Below are 20,253 nucleotides of genomic sequence, written 5' to 3'. Positions count from 1 at the left end.
GAGCAATACAGAAAGTGCTACAAAAACATACAGTGTCATAGCTCAAAGTATTAAAATGCAGCCAAAATATAAATCCCTCTAATGATACCACGGGGGATAAAAAGTACTACAAGGTCAGTAAACTCAGACACATTAGCCTATAAATCCCCGCAGAAATATCATAGTGATTTCTCCACAGGCACCCTAAGAACCACTACATTCTTGGCAGCACAAGCCGGACGCATGCTCCTTAAATCATTTTAACAAAGGACTATATTCATTCCACCTTTGTGTAATGTGGAAAGCAATAAAATCCTCTCCTGAAACCATGTGCTTGGCTGTATTGTAACAGGAGATGTGTTTTTGCGCATGGCCGCATGGTGGCATCATGCGCTGCGCTGCTGCTGAAGCATCAGATCCCAGCGTTACCTCACGAAGAACCCGGGACTCGTCCTCATCCGAGGCACCGGCAACCGGGCTTTCCTCTACGGCACGGCTCCCACTCTCATCCTGTGACTGCATGCAAGTTTCTCTCCCCACCGCCCCCCATTCTCCGCTCAGCGAACTGCTGTAGTTCTTCTCCGCTCCTGTCAAAGCAAATTGGCGACCTTGACGGTGCGCTCTGGGGAGGAACTTTACGGGGGGTGTGCTCCATTTGTGGCGCTCCTCTTCAGAAAGGAAAGGATTCGAGGAAAAGTCTGTTCTGTGCTTTGGAGAAGAAGAAAAGAGAAAGAACAAAAACACCTAAGCACTCCGCCGGGGACAAGGCGAAGGAGGAAGTTAAGTAAAGAGAAGAAGACGAAGAAAAAGAACAAACCAGCATCTCAAGGACGCACGACGTGTAAGTGGGGAAAGGTGTTCTATGAGGTGCAGCTTTCCTTCTTACAGGTGCAGCAAGAGACAGACTGTACTTGGACTTAACCTGGATTCATCTGATTGAGTTGCATCCTTCAGATAAACAAACGCGCTCTGTTTCGGTACTCCTACGGAAATATTTTACCATCAACGAGGCTCGTGGAACTGCAGCGAACTTAGACTGTAAAACAAACACACAGTTTGACCGAATTTCTCCGGTCACCACAGGCTACGGCAGAGGCTTGGTTTTGCGCTCCGAGGTCGGTGCGCTCTGCTCGACTTTAGTGGTCGCAGGTCCTCCTGACAGAGCGAATCAAGCAGCAGGCGAACGGCACCACAGCCACGGCGGGACTCGGCCACTACGGCATGCTTAAAGCTCACCGGGCACTTGTTGTCCAGTCCTCCCGGTTTGGGACCATGTTTGAGGACTCCTTTAACAGATCGATGTGGCGCGTCGCATGGATTTTATTTTTTTCCTTACTCATCCACTGCGCACAACCTCAAGGTAAGAAGAGTGTTGGATCGCTACTGTACCGATGAACCGATCACACCGGCCCATTGGTGTTTGTAGCTACCTGCTGTGTTAGATGTTAACATGGAACCCTTTCCGGTGTGGTGTGGCACCGGAGTTTTGCAGTCTTCATCCTTTTGCACGTAGCCCACAATTTTCTCATTAGGCTTCACATCAGTGAGATGCTGAGCTCTGTTAAATGTGGCACCACTCTCACGTTTAATAAACATTTAAAATAGGCTTAGTTTTTCCCCACACTTAACGTATATCAAACTTCATTGAGTTCATCCACACCGATGTGGTTGAAGTCTAGAATCTAATGAGACACATTTTAAGGTTTCTCAAGTTTTCAAAAAAGACCGTTTTAACGAATACTCTTATTTCTTTCTTTCGTTTTCTTTTACTGCTGTTTTTTTGTTTTACAGTTTGAACATGTATAATGAGCCCCTCTGATGTCACGTGCCATTACGAGCCAAGCTGTTAAAACGTTAAGCTGATTAATAAGTACAAAATAATTAATCACTCTTCCCCGCAGGAAACTAAACTTTGCACGGCAAACAAGCGCGGCAAACAAATACATACATATTGAAATGCAACGATTAGAGCGGGCACAGAGAAGTAAAGTATCAAATGTTGAAAATTAATTGGTTTTCTGAGAATTATGCAGCCTGAGCGGAGGGAAGCACCAGCCAAGTGTGGCAGTTCACAGGGAATCGGTGGCGTTTATCTTCTTTTTTTTTATTATCTGTTTTTCATGAGTCAAATTCTCAGCGCAATAATCCCACAAGATCTCCTGTAATATTTCTGTGGAGACTCGGTGCCCAGAAAGAGAGTCTACTGTAACCTCAGGCATTCTTCCTTTCATTTTTATCCACCTATCACAGAGCTGCAGGGTGTTTTATTTTTTATGCTGTTATGCTAAAGTCGGTTGCTTTTTCTTTTTTTTTTAACTATTCTAAAAGAAAACCTAGTTGCTCCGGGAGATTAACGTGTACATTACTGTCACTTTGATTCAAACGCACATTTAGTGGGGTCAGGAGTTTGCACCATGGGTCCTTGCTGTTGCTCCAGGGGTTCCTCGCTGAAGTAGAGCCTGGAAAATTGCTAGAAAATGAAAATGGAAACATGATGAACTTGACTGAGGGTTGTCCTCTTTCTTCACACTTCAAAGCTTCATCACACACTGCACAAAGTGGAACTCTTGTACTGTGTCTCTTTGACCTCTCATTCAGGCATGTTCAGAGTATATATGTTCAAACATATGTACTCTGAACATGGATCAGGAGACTGTGACAGTCTCAGGATGACAATCTTCTCATTCTTTGCCTTCCTCTGCTGCACCACCTCCGCTCAGGTTGTTGGGATTCAGGTACTGATGGCTCTATGAAGAGAGAGTATTGCCGCTCAAGATAGACTCTAAGCTCTTGTGGGGCTTACTCAATAATACAATGTAGGAAAGATGAATTTAAAAAAAATGTGCACACACAAACAAACAAGGCAGATATCCATCGTTCACAGGGGCATATCCCCGCGTTTGACATTTACAACAGATTGATAACTCATGTGTCCTAGGGATTAAGAGTCCTGACATTGTTGCTTTCTCGTTTTCTATAACTGCTTCTCTCCTGCTGTTTGTATCTGATTCTAGATGCTTTGTCCCACTCTTCTTTCTTTCCTTCTGAATGCTTATTTAACCAAGCAAGTTAAATAAGAACACATTATTTACAGAGGTGGCCCGGGGAGAATGTTTTGCGAGTTTTTCTGTGGTTATGCACTGATGCATACAGAAATTATGCATGCATGTGACTATGTATGTTGGGGATGAAGGCTTGCAATCACTCTCACTCTCTTTCTGCTCAATCCATCCAGCAGCAGCTCTCAGATTCCATCACATAGTCACTCTTGGGTCAGAAAATGTAGGATTTAATTGGACTCTCTTCAGACCATTCAGAGTGCAGCTCGTTGAAAGTGACCCCAGTGTGGGATGCTCTCTTTCCACCCGATGATTAAAGAACATGATGAGGCAAGTAGCCTGCCTCTGAATGGACATGTCAGCCAGTGCTTGCCATATTTTAATGACCAGTCTGCTAAAACAGCTTTTTAACGATGGGAGAACAGCCTTCATCAGACCAAAGTGCTATGAAGTCTGGCTTTAGGGCTTGGTGAGCAAAGAGGGATCTTCTTCGGTCCTTTTATTTCGTACATTGTCACTCATCGTCATTGTGTGGCAGGGAAAAGAGTAAAAAAATGTCTCATTATTAAATGATGTACATCAGGATTAAACTGATGGCAAAAAACTTGCATTTAGTCCATGAGTAGTTCTGATTTATCCAAAATAGGAAAGCATTCCGTGGTTTAAACAAAGACACTTTAACTTTTAAACACTTTATTTTTGGTTACTGACACATAAGCACACTCTTGTCTTGAAATTGAATAAAAAAGCCTTTCTGCAAACTCAGTCTGGATATTGTGTTTAAAGTGACAGTTATAAGAGCTGTCTGGTCTGTCCCCACTGTTCACTCTCATTCGCTTACTGAGGTCATGCCGAGACAATGCTGGGCTCGCCTGCTGGTTTTGTCATTTCTAACATGTCTATTTTGGAGCTTTGAGCAGCAGGGGAGGACTCTATTGGAATGTCATGTTTGGCACAGACACTTCGGCGTCACTCAACGTCTGCAGATTATGTTGACTAGCTACAGCTCAACTCGAGGAGCTTCGCAGGGACTTCAGGATTTCATTCTGTCAGAGGAGTGGCACTCAGATTAACATTAGTAAGCGTGGTTATGACAGGGTGCGTGGCGCTACTAGGACATGGCGCAGGAATCAGCCACAACATTTTTAGAGCTGTGGTGTGTTTGTAGCTTAATGTATTGGACATGAATCTTGACACAATCATAGAAGTGCAGTGCGTCATCTCCATTTTCAATCTTAGAGGAAAGTTGATTGAAATTGTGTGAATGAAAGGAGATGGTTGCCTTTTGGGGAAAGCTCTTGACTTGTTTCGATGAAAGTAAAAGCTGCATTTTCAAGGGAGAAATGTTGAGATAGAGGTTTTTGCATTTTTGTTACCTTGATGTGACTCATCTTTTCCACTAAATGGTCATTGTGTGTTTTATTTGCCCACACTTGAGAAGGTAATTTCCAGCCCCTTTGGAGATAAACCTCCGACTGCAAGTGCCTGAAACACTGTGTATAGTGAGCAAGGGACACTTTAAACCAAGACTATTAATCTATTTCCTGTTACCCTTTAGAGTCACCTTTGGTCTTTTGTGTATCACATTTTTTATTAGTAGCAAGTACACATGTTCTTTGTAGGATTACTGAAACTTATTGTTATGGATTTGAACAAAGCTGAAGTAAGTGAATTGAGCTAAGCCAAAAAAAAGAATCAACTGAGATTGGACTGAGAATGATTTGTGGAGACAGAGGGGTTGAGAGAATGTCTCCAGACTACAAATGTCCTGATTTGTCACTCATCTTAATTGACAGACTGGGGATCTCTGTTTCCTTGTAGCAGCTGTGCCCTGTGAAATGATTTTCAAAGGGAAGGAGAGGAAAAAAAGCGAGGCTGTCGTAGATCCCTGCAGCCAGCACTTTGGCAAAAGGTCACAACATATCGCTTTTAGTATTCAGGGCTGGCAAGAAAACTCATGGTCAAAGTCCAGTGATAGATTTCTCAGAGGGATGTCTAGAGTTTCAGTGCGCTACATTCAATAAAACAAAACTACCCACCGAAGGTCTCTAGTAGTGGCAAGTCTAAGAGAGAGGTGTAACTAAAGACCTTCTGTTTTTCTCTCTGGATAGCACTTTCAGAGCTTTTTGAAGTGGGACTTTTATTTATTGATCTTGGCCCAATTTTCCAGTACCATACAGCCAAAAAGGTTAAGAGTGGGACTATGTTATTAAATTGCCACACATAGTCTTTGAAAAGTTATGACAGAGCGTACTAATTGCTTAGATATGTTTAAAAAAAAAAACACTTCAAAGAGAAATATAAAGAAACACTCTCTGCACACTATCAACGTGAGAAGTTTTCTGTAAACTTGTATTGCTCACAAGTGGTACTTTTGCTTGAGTCGGAGGCTGTTCTTTAAATTGCACAATGAATTATTTAATTAGGATGAACAATTCTTCATGATGTAGAACCAACAGAACATGAACTGTCACTTCCCCGGAGAATCATCGCGGAGGGAGAAGAATAGGAAGAGGAGGAAAATGATCCTGATTATGGTCGTCTGCTGTTTGATCTTTGTGACAAAATAGTGTAAAAATTGATGCGCTTAGATGGGAAAGAAAGGATGAGAGTTTAACGTGAAGAGAGGTGGCATAAATATGGAGCCACCAACAGTGGCTCACTTCCTAGAGGGTGCTGCAAAGTAACAATAGCAAGGAATAATCGATACCATTTCACAACTTTCTGTTCTGTGATTGCTTCCCTAAATTCCCCCATTGGCATGCCAGATGCTCTCCCTTTTTTCATTTTTAGTTCATGGAACATTGTAAGAAGTTAAATCCTAAAATTTCAACCAGCTTCTCTCTTGGAAATAGCTATGTAACCTCAAAAAGAGGCATTTTATTGGAAAATTGGAAATTTCAGATTATGCTATTCTAAGTGCTGTGCAGTCCAGACAGTTTGACCAGAACAAACTGAGGCAATGATGTAGTAGCCTAATTCACAAATAGTCTCTTTAAGCCGCTGTCATTTTGCCCACTGCCTGGAACATGGCACAAAGGAGTCTGTTTGCCATGGCTGTCCTATTTGTCTTTGCATGGTTATTAATTTGGCTTCTGGGAATGGGAAAAGAGGCCACCCAGACCAGCTGGGAATTGTCAGTATACACTGAGAGAGACAAGGGTCATTGCTGAATGACTGAAAGCAATTTGAATATTTTTGTGAATCCAAAAAACAGAGGGTGTACTCTTCTCCCTTTTGGCTTTAGTAGTGATGATGAGTTGGCTTCATTGTTCAGTCATATAGTCTAATTGGGGCAGTGACTATACTGGATTAAACCAGCACTGCTGACTGTCTTTTTTTTCTCTGACATGTTCTTCTTTGATCATTCTGCTTTGCACTTGGCCAAGTTAGAATACCTGCACAGAAATTATTGCTCCATTTGTTCCCCGTGTTTGTGGGTGCACATTTTCATGCACAGCAGAAGTTGAAGGTGGTTTGAAGAATGTATTTGTAAAAGCTGAGCTTGTGCGTTTTGTGCACCTTTATTTACAGGTGTTAGTATTTACCCTTTGATGTACGGTGTGGAGAACACTGATAGCTTACATGTTTATTGTACTTGGCTTTTCAGAAAGAACACTACAGTGTTTTTTTGGGGTTGGTTTTTTTTTTTTCCTTTTGAAGCCTGTGCTCCTTTCGATCTACTGTGTGTGAGCTGGAACAATAAAGCCTCGGCATGAACAAGGTTTATGCACTGCGAATGGATTGAAGGATTTACAGTAGGGCATTCCACCTTGTTTTAATATCACTGTGCTGAAAGCATATCCTGTGTTTTTCATATTTGCTGAGGCAAGCCAAGCCACACTTGTGCACTCTCACAGCTTGTTAAATTAGCATCTGGGGGCCTTCTGTACTTCTGTGCCACACACGTGGGATTCCAGTGCACAATACCTTGTAGTGAGCATGATCGGCTCTTGCTTACGTCCTTCAAATTGGACTCCAAAAAGACTTCAACAAAATAATAAGCGGGAGGTATGAATGTGATTACAGACTTGAACTTTTCCCTCACTGTTTAAGTAGGACATTATGCAACCCGCAACAGGCAGGGGGGAGTCACAGTCAAGGCCTGTTTACCATCATCATCCCTCATCTGGCTAGATGGAAATGAGCACAGACCTTAGAGTGACACTAGCTTCAGGAGGCCCCCAAACCCAACGCACTCATGTGGATCCTTGTGTGTTTACAATTGAAATGCACTCAGATTGGCTGGAGGCTTTGGAAACCACCTATGAACCCTGTAATTGCTGTTCCCTGGGGGATGTGTTTTGTGTGAGTGTGTTTGCCGGCGAACTATGAATTTGAATGCATACATTAGCTCTATGGGCTTGTGGGTGTTCATCTGTTTACAAGCGGTGGCCAGTCTAAGCCCACAAACCAGTAAGCAGTCTTAACTATCACATCTCTGGCATGCACACCGGGTTCCCCTGGAGCTACAATAATGTCCCCACTATTAGTTCATGGAGTTCATGAAGGGGGATTAAATTGGAAATGCCCACAGCAATACATATCGTATAATAAAAGGGGCTCGGACTAAACTGTTCCTCCTTTCTGCATAGATTTGCACCACTGGCATTACTCTGTGTTGAAGAAACCGGATGACAAGCAGATCATTTTAAAGACTTGGATAAGGACTGTAGAGGGTCTGATCGATTCTGACAATCACGCCATTTTTAACAGACATCTCATCAAAGGCCCATTCCCTTTTTCGCCATCCCATTACCCGTCTATCCAGCACTCGGATCCACTGCCTATTTACCCATCCCATGCAGGAATAATGGGCCTTCACCCCCAGTTGGATTAATCAGCCATAACCATATGCTACCGTGTGCAATTATGCTGCAATTTTGACCATGGGGAAACAGCTGTTGCCATTTGAAAGGGTGGAATAAGATTGTAATTGCCTTAACTTTGATTTGTAGGGTGCTTTGATTTGATGAGGAATACATTTTTATGCTTTACATAATAATACTGTGGAATGAAGAGAACTATTAGAACATGAGTCTTTTTCCACTTCCAGATGCATTTGATGGATAACCTTGCTGTTATGATCTATTACTCACACATTATATACAAAATGAGTGTGTTTATTCATTTGGGTCTGAATGGGCTTTCTATTTTCTAAGGCAGTGTTTTAGATTCAACCATCTAATGACATTTGAATATGTTTGTGTGGGGCTGCTTTAACATTTCGATACAGGAGATTTTCTCTCCAGGTATTGCATCCAAACTGGTTTCTTTCTTATGAAACCAGTTTCATAAGATCATCTAGGCATCATCTAATGCCTAGATGATGATGCATTACATCATCTAGGCTTTTCTTTTACAGAGAATTGGCTGCATTTGGTCACAATTGTTGTGTAGGACTGGTCCAGTTGGAGAAACATGCTAAAGAATTTCAGGGAAAATGTGAACAGGTCTGTGTTTATCACTTTTCTCCCAGTACGATTGGTTGAATGTATAAATAAATGGGTACTTGATAACCTTATTGATGTCAGTTTTTCACTAATTTGGATGTCTACCTCCTTGAGAATTTTCTGCTGAACAGCAGCAGAGGGTAGTGCATCCTTCCTTTCTTGTTGGTCTTAAGCTCGAGTGAGAGCTGGCAATGTATAGTCTATACTGCTTTACTGTAGAACAAAGCACCAATGTGGAAGTCAGCATTCTGACAATTTTCACAGCTAATAAGCTGTCCCAGCACTCATAAGCTGCACACAAACAAATAGATTTTCTTTAAACCTCACAAATTTATAGCATTTCCTAAGAAAGCAACCAGGACATCAGAGTTTTATATGTCAGATAGTTTATAGAAGATTCTGTATATCGCTTAATTTTCCTGCCTCACTTTTGCCACTTGCCTGTGGCATAGAAAGAACTCCTTTAATTTTTCATATACTTGACAATTACAGCCTTTATTTTCTAAAGCTTTAAAAGAAAAGTATACTGAATGATGCATTGCCTTCTCTGCAGTTGCTAATTTGTTTCCCTGTGTTAATATGTTAACCTTTTAACTGACTGAGAGGTAAAAACCAGAAATGGACTAATGGGAGCGTTTTTAATGCGTTAGCTGTGTGGGATTGAAATTGTCTTCCTTTTTTAATAGTGCAATAAATTACTCCTTCGTGACACTTCTTTGAAAATTGTGTTCAAATTCATGAAACATTGTCCTTATTTTCCGTTTTTTGTTCTGTTTAATGCTTAAGGGCCAGTCTCAAGAGATTTAAGGCATGGATCCCTCTATAATAAATGTCTTACATCTCAGAAAAAGAATGTTCTGGCATTTTTATTTTTGCACTGATCATTGACGCCTCTGATATTGCTTTTGAAGAGTTCCTTTGACTCCTGCCAAGCTTCATGTAAACACCAAGCACTGTTGAAAGAATTTTTTTTGCAGCTGTAATTTATAAATGTTGTCTTATGTGAAAAGAAAGATAGTCAAAGATGGAATTGAGGCAGAGGGGAAAGGGAGGAGAAAAAAAAAGGTGATCGCAGCATCGCCAATTAACTGGAAGCTAATCAAAGCCTTTATTTGAAACTTTTGTGAGTCTGTGTGTGACATTTTTGTCCCTTGAAGGCTGACAAGCTCCTGATTGCTTTCTTAGCCAGCTGCTCATCCATCACCACATTCAGCTACCCTGCTGGTATCATCTTAAAGACTTAGAATCTGATATCACCTTCTAATTGAGATTCCTATTTTATCTGTGACTCTGAAAGGTGGAAGAAAATGTTCCACTTTGAAAGACAGACATACTTTCATAGCTTTTCTGTATACTTTACACTTGAGCACTTTCCTAAATTTAGATGAGATTAGATTAACATCTTGATCATCATTTGCTTGGATAGACTTTACACATGACTAAATTATTTAACACTCTTAGCAGTCAGCTTAATGGGAATAACCCAGTGATAATAGAAGGTGGCAGAGTGAAATGGATGTTTGGACACTGGGCTTTGACCTTGTGCATTACTTGTGCTTGACCTCAACTTAGGGACGCTAATTGCAGCCTTACTGACACCGTGCACACATTCACTGATGCGATACCCAATCACACATTTGTAGACGCACACACATAAAAAACAAAACCCATCCCACAGGTTTGTCACACAGAGTGAATCACTCTCAGAGCTGATCAGTGCAGGCGGCAGACCCTCCATCCATCTTGATTTGTCAATAGCAACAATTTTAATTACACCTGAGTGCTGTCAGGCTGCCAAACTGGGCGGGGAATATTGATTCAATCCCAGTAATTGATTAATTGCTATGTATAATGGGGCAGTTTTCTGTTGAATCCCATCTCTTATTTTGCCATTCACTTCATTTTGTCATTCTATGTATTGTGTTAACAGAGTGAGGTGTTCACCCGAAGACAGAGTATTTTTGTGGAGTGCTTGTAAAGAGGTCCCTCCATATTTTAGTCTAGCAAAAGTGGCATATTAAGGAGAAGGAGCCCTGTTGTTACTGTACAGCAGTAGATAACCATTAAGTACTGGGCAGGCATTGCAGTACATCACTGCAGCCATTATGTGACAGTTAAAGGGGGTGAGAGATTTGGAGCCACAGCTGCCAGGGACCTTTTACTCAAAACTATAGCTTAAATTTGTGTGACTGTTTTTCACAGCACTCCACTGTCTTGTGAAATGGCCTCCTACTTTTATATTGCCATTTGAGAAGACAATACATACTAGTGGTAAAAGAAGTGTGGATGGCCCAGTGTATTGGCCAGCGCCACAGCTCTCTAAATCATTCTTCCTGCCTAGCAGAAATCTTTAAAACTGTTATAACGTGAGAGAAGTAAAGAGCTGCTTTGGATCCCGACCCTACAACCATAACAATACCACTGAGCAGACTAGCTTGAGTTTACATGGAACAGAGTTGCTTACCTTTGTCTTTCATTTAGTACTCCAAGTGTTAGTCAGACCATAAATGTACCGTAAACACTATAAAGTAGTGCAGTTCAGTTTTGATAAACTCCCTGTGAAACAGCTGATTACATTTTAAAAACGAGATAAAAACAGGACTACTAATTATGGAAGTTGTAAAAAGCTTAACTCCCCAGTGACTTCACTGACTATAGCGGTATTCGTGTGGTCACAATTTAGATTCCAGTGTGGTCTTCTGGGTATTTACACTGAGTGTGGGCTTTATTTAAACAAAGAAGTTAACGAGTGTTTTGACAGTGTTCGTTTCTTGTGGCTGTTTTTTGGGGGTTGAGGGTGAGGTGGGTAGTTACAGCAGAAATGATGACTAATGGAAAAACTGAATATGGGCAGGAAATACCAGATGGACCAACCATTCATCATCCTAAGTTTGCATTGTACAGCATATAACAAAGATGAGACAACAAGTCAAGTCATCATCATGCAATTAAACAGAATGCATTTGGGTTTTTTTCTTTTCTAAATAAACATTTCTTAGTTAAAATCAAACAGTCACTGAAAATTCTTAACTTAAATGATTATGTTTGCTAAAGCACACATGATTGGTTTACCCACCCTTCAGTAGTGTCTTACTTTGTTTTCCTTACCCAGAAATCCCATAATGGCCTGCTTAAAGAGAATCTCATGAGAGGGGTGTTCCAGTGTTCATACATGACATGTCATCGCATTTGTTTTTTCTTTTTTGCGTGCATCGCATACGCAGTAGTTAGTTGTATATTGTATGTTCATTTTCTTCAAACAGTAGCTTTAGTGATGGTAATGGTGAGTGAGACATTCTAATCATTGCCTGTTAACCCAGTTTGGTACTTTTGTGTATATACGGTATCTCACAAAAGTGCGTCCACCCGTTTTGTAAATATTTTATTGTATCTTTTCATGGGACAACATTGAAGATATGACACTTTGATGCAATATAAAGTAGTCATTGTACAGTTTGTATAACAGTGTAAATTTGCTCTCACCTTTAAATAACACATATCCATTATTGCCTAAACCGCTGGCAACAAAAGTGAGTGCATCCCTAAATGAAAATATCCAAATTGTGCCCAATTAGCCAGAGTCATGTGACTCGTTAGTATTACAAGGTCTCAGGTGCAAATGGAGAACAGGTGTGTTGAATTTGGTGTTATTGCTCTCACACTCTCTCATACTGGTCATGGCAAAACAGGTTGGGGACCGCTGGCCTAGACTATAAGAATATTGCCAACACCCTGAAACTGAGCTGCAGCACAGTGGCCAAGACCATACAGCAGTTTAACAGGACAGGTCCCACTCAGAACAGACCTCGCCATGGTCGACCGAAGAAGTTGAGTGCAAGTGCTCAGCGTCATATCCAGAGGTTGTCTTTTGAAAATAGATGTATGAGTGCTGCCAGCATTGTTGCAGAGGTTAAAGGCGTGGAGGGTCAGCCTGTCAGTGCTCAGACCATATGCCACACACTGCATCACATGGCTGCTGTCCCAGAAGGAAGCCTCTTCTAAAGATAATGCATGAGAAAGCCTGCAAACAGTTTGCTGAAGACAAGCAGACTAAGGATGTGCATTACCTGTGGTCTGATGAGACCAAGATAAACCTATTTGGTTTAGATGGTGTCAAGAGTCTGTGGCGGCAACCAGGTGAGGAGTACAAAGACAAGTGTGTCTTGCCTACAGTCAAGCATGGTGGTGGGATGTCATTGTTTGGGGCTGCATGAGTGCTGCTGGCACTGGGGAGCTACAGTTAATTAAGGGAACCATGAATGCCAACATGTACTGTGGCATACTGAAGCAGACCATGATCCCCTCCCTTCAGAAACTGGTCCACGGGGCAGTATTCCAACATGATAACAACCCCAAACACACCTCCAAAAAGATGAGTGCTTTGCTAAATAAACTGAGGGTAAAGGTACTTGACTGGCCAAGCATGCCTCCAGACTTAAACCCTATTGGGCATCTGTGGGGCATCCTCAAACGGAAGGTCGAGGAGCCCAAGGTTTCTAACATCCACCTGCTCCATGACATGATTAAAATATTTACAAAAACGTGAGGTGTGTACTTACTTTTGGGAGATACTGGATTTGATCACTGTTAGATAAAGCATGTGTTGGTAGAGGAGAGTGGTGTACTCAATGGAAACTACAGGAGGCTAAAAGATGTAATCCTGTCTATGAAAGTTCTGTACATAAAATTGCAGAAAATATGTGAGGTGTCCTCTGTGTTCCTCTTTTTAATGTAGAGTCAGAGAAAAGGTGAAGAGGTCTTTTTCATTGTAATGGCAACACTAAAGAAAATGTTCCTTGTCATGGCCACATAATTTTTCTTTCATTCCTCTTGGAACTTGAACACACCACCTACTCACAGCTTCATTTCCCTCAGCAGCGCACGATGCACATGTAAAAATGCACCACACTGTGTGGAAAATGGCAATTTATATTGTGAAGGTTAATTTGGAAAAACAACCCAAATGCATGATGGCTGCGTGCAATGTACATGTATCGCATAAACAGGTATGAAACTGAACAAGAAAAGTAAAAATGCTGCTGTAGTTTGTTTGAGCGATTTAATTGCTTAATACACCCATGAGAGTAGTGGACCACCCAGAAAATATGATGACAGTCTCACCTACATCTTGTTGCAATTAGCCTGGAGACTGAGGAAGCACTAGGATCATTGTTACATTTTGGAAACTGACACTTAAAGTTTAAAATGTTGAGTAGAGAGGAGCGATATCTTAAAATATTACTAGAGATGATAAATATTTACCCATCAGCTGGAATGATGTGGAGGAATTATTTAGATCTTTTCCTGTAGTAAAAATAGCAATACCCCATGTGAAAACACCTCACTACAAGAAAACTGTTATTAGCAAATTTGTATATGGCATTTTTGGTGTTTAAAGATTAATGCTACTGCTGCATTAACGAGCTTGTGTTGTAGACGAGCTTTTTTTTTAGAGTTTATTTCACATTTTTTATGTTGTGTTGGATAATTGTTTTGTCTCCAAAAGAGATATCAGCATCTCATAAGCTCAGAAATGACGTGTGTCTCTTTAATAGCGGCAAAATAACCACACTCAGATGTGAACTGTGTGAGGAAGTTGAAGAAGTTGCCATCATCTGAATCTTCTCTGTGGAAGCTCTGCTTCACTTCTTTCGTTGGTCATACATCTTGACCAAGGTGATTAGAGATTATAAGAGATTTGAGATTGTAAATCACGGTGCAAAGTGATTATTTTGCTACTGTTTCTAAATGCACATCTGTCCATCACGCTTACATGAGTAAAACATGCACAGATAATGAAAGGTGAGCCCACAGTGGTGTGACACAAGCACATTGGTCTCCTGTCAGTCTCAAAGAGCACAGGTTTACTCATAATGTCCATGCACAGAGTGCCAAAAAGTGCTGCTATGTCTATAAAAATAACAGGGACAGATTTATTGTCTAGTACTCAAGAAAACTTCCATAGGCAACAGTTAATTGTGGCCACAACATGGCAGTGATTTCCAGGATGGATCAAAATGGGGACTGTGAGATGCTTTATAGGACAGCATACTGTTCTGATACTTAAGAGAGGTCGATTTCACGTCGACACTTAATTAACCGTCTGTTTTTACATTTAAATGGTCATGCAATGATTGCCTTGACTGCACGTCACTGTCGCAACAAAGCAATAAAGCAGTCACACATTTTCACTGCTGTCTCAGCTGGTACTGGCTGAGGAGATACTGCAGTGTCTGATCTAAATGCTTCTAAAACATGTAAATGAATCTGGAGTTGGGATGCTTTTCTTTCACCTTTAATAGAACCACAGTAGGTTAACCTTTGCCCGATTGCAGCCTTTGTGTAAAGTTACCTTTAAGACATTCCTAACTTACCGTGAAATGAGAAAATATGTGAAGTTGTTATTGATCATCTTGTTTTACGCAGCCTTACACTGCATAGGGGATTCACTGTTTGTTTAGACGACTGTGCAAATTAAATTACAATGCTGCTTTTGAGGAAGTTCAGTATATTTTAAAAACGATTTTCCTGAGCCCCCCCCTCCTTTTAATAATGCTGCTGGCACACTTTGGTCAAACAGCCAAAAACCAATGGACACCTCATACTCTAGAATATGACTTGTAGACCTGAATATCCTGAATATTTGCTTCAGAGAAATTATTCAGTTTTCTATTTGTACATTCAGTAGGCACTATACGGTGCAGTGTCCTGGTTCCTCACAACTGTCATTCCTTGGCCTCTGCAGCTGCTGCATTGCCCCCTTAGGCGCAGACACACATAGGCCTTAATCTTTTGTCAGGTCCTTCTGAGCGTTTTCAGATCCCCAAAAATAGATCCGTGCCCACAATCCGTCATGGCCAGTGAAGTCAGATGTGCTTGCTAGGCTGGAAGACACCGTCACATCAACGGACATAGTGGTTCACTACAGTTGATGAACAAACTGACAAACACAAACAAGCCGTTTGATCTGGTACAAACAGAGAGCTTATGGGATTCCTGTTTTACTTTGCTATGTCCTTGATTGACATTTTTTTCCCTGTATGACTGGAGGAATGGGCTTGGAAATTTGATTGACAGCCAGGATCAGAAACTACCTGTCTCGGTATGTTGTGGGAGGAAGCAGACATGTAGGAGGCATAGGGTTAATGTTGGCAGCTATCAGCTGGACTGACAGAGCAGATTGACATGGTGTATTTGTCTCTGGCTCCTCTGAGAGAGAATCTGTTGGACTGCAGCAGCTTCTCCAGCCAAATCCAGCCCTGTTGTTCAGTCAGGGCTTGAGGGGCAGCTGTGAGGGCTGTCAACTGTCCATTGTATGCTCTGCAGGTACAGGCAGGCAAAAAGAACGAGTTTGATTTTTTTTTTTCTTTGCCGCAAGGTTCACTTCAGTGGTATCCCTCTTTTTCTTGTTTTTAAATGAAGGTTGGCAATTATTCTTCTCTCACTCTTTCTCCCCCCTTATTCCCTTTCTGCTCTGCTCAGCTTCTTTCTTTGCTACAAGCTTTGAGGGATGAGAAGGGAAAGAGGGAAGATCAAAGCGAACCCGCACACTCTGCCCTCCAATATCATTAGGCTATCTCTGATGGCATTATTAGAGTTTCTGCCATGCACATGTGTGTGGTTTTGTGTGCATGTGCAATGCTATCCTTGCTTGTTTTATGCATTCGCATGCCTGTCTCTTTCTTTTTCAGTGTACATGTGTGCGTGCACACTTACGTTTGGATGTACGTGTAGCCACTACGTGCAGTGCTTTCCTCTGGCATGAGGCCCAGTGCTGCCACTGGGCCGCCATGCCATCAGCCCTTGCATATTGAGCAAGACGTCCAAACTCCCCTTCAGCGAAGTGCATGTGGGAGCTGCCCACTGTTTGATGTCACTACTGTTTTGTTGAGCTCTTTCCTAAACAATTCCTTACAGTGCAGTCATACATAGTAGCTGAGAGAATAAAGAAGCAGTGTAACAGAAAAGAAAAAAATAAGCTCAAAACATCTGGACCATCAGGAATAAATGTTTCAAACCTCAAACCAAGGATAAGGCTGGTGCTGTTTGATCTCTCACTTGACATCAAAATGTCATTAATTAATGAGAATAAATATAGAATCCCCTGTAGCTCGTCACTGATCAATTTAGCTGCCTTTATAATAATATGAAAGGTTTTGCTTATTCCTCTTAACTCATCAGTTATAAAAGATTGAAAAGCTAAATATGCTGTTTAAAACTCTTGTGAATCATTCTGGGGATTCTACCTCACTGTTTTCATTTCATTTATTATAAAGCACATATAGTTGATATACAGTATGCTATAGTGTTCTCTTGTTTCTCTTTCTCCATATTCATTTTTAATGGCAACTCCTACTGAATATTTCATTTTTTTGACATCACAGAATCCTAATCTTTTTTCCCATTTGATCAAATGTATGGGTCAAAATGGCCTGTCACTAGAGATATCATCTTACTATGACTGCAAGTGAAATATGTGAATTAAAATGAAAGGCACTTGGGGGCAGCAATTTTGGATGACTTGCTCAAGTACACATCATTTTTGGCATGTGAAATATGCTATGGTAATACTCACAGAACTTGTTGTGGCATAGGCCACCTCCTCATCTCTGATCTCAACTGTCTGTATATGGAGCTCTCCCCAAATCATGTTGAGACCTTTCTGCCTCCCACACATTTCAGAATGTGTTACTTGTGGGTTGTGGGCAAGTTGGGGGAAATCGAGCGGAAGCCATATAAGGCAAATGTTGATGATTTCAGTGAGGCTATCAATTCACACCTGAATATTTGACTTGCCGTTGGAGCTCCATTTTTCTACAAAGTGAGAATCCCTCCTGCATCTAACTTTGCTTTTCAATTCTTCATACATCGTCTTCTCTATTGCTTATTTAGACTGCATTCGGGCTCGACTAACTGAAGACTCATGTGAGTTGTGTGCAATATCTCCTGTTTGTGTGCGTGCACTTGCATCTGTAATGCGCAGTTGGTGCAACCTTGCCAGTACCACAGAGCTCTATTGTATGTGAAGGGGCGAGCAAGCATGTAAGATGGAGGGATTGAAGGATTGGGAGAGACAGGAGGAAAGGGGAGGGGCAGGGAGACGGAGTCTGCACAGTTACTGAATCCATAAAGGATGAAAAGGGCCTTGGCAGGAGTCTTAAGGGACTAATAAAATAAAGTTCTTTCAGATTAGTTAGCTAATAGAGCTGTAACAAAGTGTTCTGTCTTAACGCTGAGGGGAGCATGGCCTCCTCTGTGCTCACTGTAATGTGGGTGGAGTGATGAGGCAAGAGAGGGTGGGTGGGTGTACGGGGTTAGGCACTAACAGAACACCTGCTGTGAAAGAGCCCTCTGGGTCTGGTTATTTAGTCAGAGTTGAGCAAGGAGAGGGAGCTACCTGGCATGAAATTACCCTTCTAGTAGCTTTAGTAGTTACTGGATGAAATCAGGGTATTGACGATGGTAGCTACAAGCTTCTTTTTTTTTCTCTTTTTTGTAAGCTTAAGGAATTTAGAGTTTTCTGTAAAGTATCATAGACAGGTTTTTTATGTCTGCACTGCTGGTGCTTGTTTTTCTTAACTGACAAGGACATGAGTAAGAGAAACAGCTTTTGCATCATCATACATGTCTAGGAGTGGACTGAAGTGGCCTCATCTTAACTTTGTTTCAACATTAGATCTCAAATGCAATTCTAAAAATGTGTAAAATCATGTCAGTGGTGTTATAAATGTCTGTTTTCCTGATACATTTTTTTTCAAAAGTGCAAAAAAACAACCAAAAAAAAAGACTAGAAACTGAAAGAAGTAGTCGGGATAAAAAGGAAAGGATTTTTTTTTTTAAAGTTTGACAAAGATGTAAACATACATTGACCACAGAAGATTTAAAGCACTTCAGATTTCACAAGCAGGAGTAGCTTTCGCTGAGGCAAAACTGAAAATCACATTGACACCTTAATGGTAATAAAAATGTTAATTATGGAGGGATCTGAGAGAGAGAGAGGAGTCATACAGATGTGAGAGTTTTCCTTTTCATTCAAGCAAAGCCTACAATCAAGTTTTAAAATCTGCAGGGGGAAAAAAGTTTAACATTTAAACAGGTTTTGCAATGCAATTTAGTTTGTAGCTGTAAATGGTCACCGTTCATCTTTTGACATGTTACACTGAAAAGCTGTGATTAATTCTGTCAATGACTGCAAAAATGTAGCCTTTTGAGTTTTCAGATGACAGAAGGTGCAGTTCCTAATTTTTGACACATCCTCTCCAAGGCAAGAGTAACCATGCCTCAGCCTCTATCTTGCTCTGTCTCAGCACTTATTATAGTGAGGTATTGTGGTGACTGCACACTTTATGCATAGTGGATGAATGGAATGTTGTGCAACCACATGGAAGGCCATAAATTAAGATGAACAGTACATTGAGTATGTGCATTCTTTAAACAGGGACTGGACTGATTGTGTTGATAGGATTTGTGTATTTCAGCAAGTATGTGAGGGTCGGCTTGGGTCCAAGTAATCAGTCATCAGAGGGTGAACGCCAGACTCCATACGGACATCTGTGCGCCTTGCAATTTGTTGCAGCAGTCACAACACTACAGGGCATAAACTGTGTATTCCTCCTCCACTGTGGACTCCATGTGGACTAAAAAAAATAAAACTAAGAGAAAGAAAAGCACCTATTCACCCGTGGTGTCTGCAGGTGTTCGTGTCCGCAACCGAGAATAATCCCAACTTAAGACGGCTCTGTGGCCTTAGTAACTGGAGGAGAGGAAAACACTAGTTTAAGTTTGCCTCGCTCTTCATACAAGAGGGGGAAGAAGAAAAAAAAGAGGTCAAGAAGAGGAAAACGGTTCTCTCCAGAAACTGAAGTGGGGCGAAAAGAATCCTAGAGATGACAATAACAGTAAGTGAGGAGCTTCCTCAGTGCTGTCATTATCACTGGAATAGTTAATGAGAGGCCTCTCAGAGTGGAGACTGATTGAGTGTATCATCTTCATTCTCTTCTCACTCAATGTGCCCTTAGTGTGATCCTACCCTTTCTTCTTTCTAGATATCCACTCTAACTGTAATTTGGAAAAATTTCTACTGCTGTCTGTTGCAATGAGTTGTGATGCCTCCCTAGCACTGTTAAAATGGTGGTTATCACCTAAAAAAAGTGTTCCATTCAGATTTATGCACTTGATCTTGTTCATCAAGTAACAAAGAATGAAGTTGGTCTGAGGTAAAAGTGTTTGGATAATGAACAAAGTGCATGAAGTGGTCTACTTCAGCTCTGTTCACATGCACATCCTTTTTGATTGCGCTATTTATGTAGATGTGTATACAGTAATTAAAAAACAACAATGAGCTTTTACTTTTATAAAGGTGTTATATGTAAAATGTCTTCATGTTCCTTTATAGTTCTTCAAAATCACATATTGAATGTACTTGTCAGCAGCTTTGCTGGCAAGAGGGATGGGAACCTGAAAAGCACTAAAAGGATGAGTTGAAATTCTAATAGTTCTTTTATGTGCTGTATTGGGACAAACACACAGAGAAGTAAAGAGGAACACCAGCAATTTCAGCTTTTTCCTAGAATCATCTTCCTAAAACGGCTTCAGCTTTTCTATTTTCCACTCATCAATTGTTCTGCTCAGTGAGAGCAAACCTGCTCTAGTTCAGTCCACAGCAAACAGCAAGCAGCTATTTGCAAGTAGCAAATAGAAAATAGCTGTTTGCAAAAACACGTTAACCTTAAAAGGTTGAAAGTGTTTTACCGTAACTTTTT

At 41.1% G+C, this 20,253-nt stretch overlaps 1 protein-coding gene across 4 annotated transcripts in view; it reads left to right on the top strand.

Annotated features, from left to right (window-relative positions):
* Nucleotides 1-420: 420 nt before the first annotated feature.
* Nucleotides 421-20,253, top strand: part of sdk2b (sidekick cell adhesion molecule 2b) — a 276,202-nt gene continuing 256,369 nt past the window's right edge. For all 4 annotated transcript variants that reach the window (XM_005725909.2, XM_005725908.2, XM_013909013.1 and 1 more), the window contains exon 1: nucleotides 421-1,339. In XM_005725909.2, the coding sequence (XP_005725966.1) occupies nucleotides 1,201-1,339 (139 nt within the window). In that variant the 5' untranslated portion in view covers nucleotides 421-1,200. The remainder of the gene's footprint in view (nucleotides 1,340-20,253) is intronic.

This window comes from Pundamilia nyererei, unplaced genomic scaffold (genome assembly GCF_000239375.1).
Source record: "Pundamilia nyererei isolate P.nyererei 1_Seehausen unplaced genomic scaffold, PunNye1.0 scaffold00017, whole genome shotgun sequence".
Lineage (NCBI taxonomy): Eukaryota > Metazoa > Chordata > Actinopteri > Cichliformes > Cichlidae > Pundamilia > Pundamilia nyererei.
Note: the sequence above shows the minus strand (reverse complement) of the source record. Positions and strands in the feature narration are given on the sequence as shown.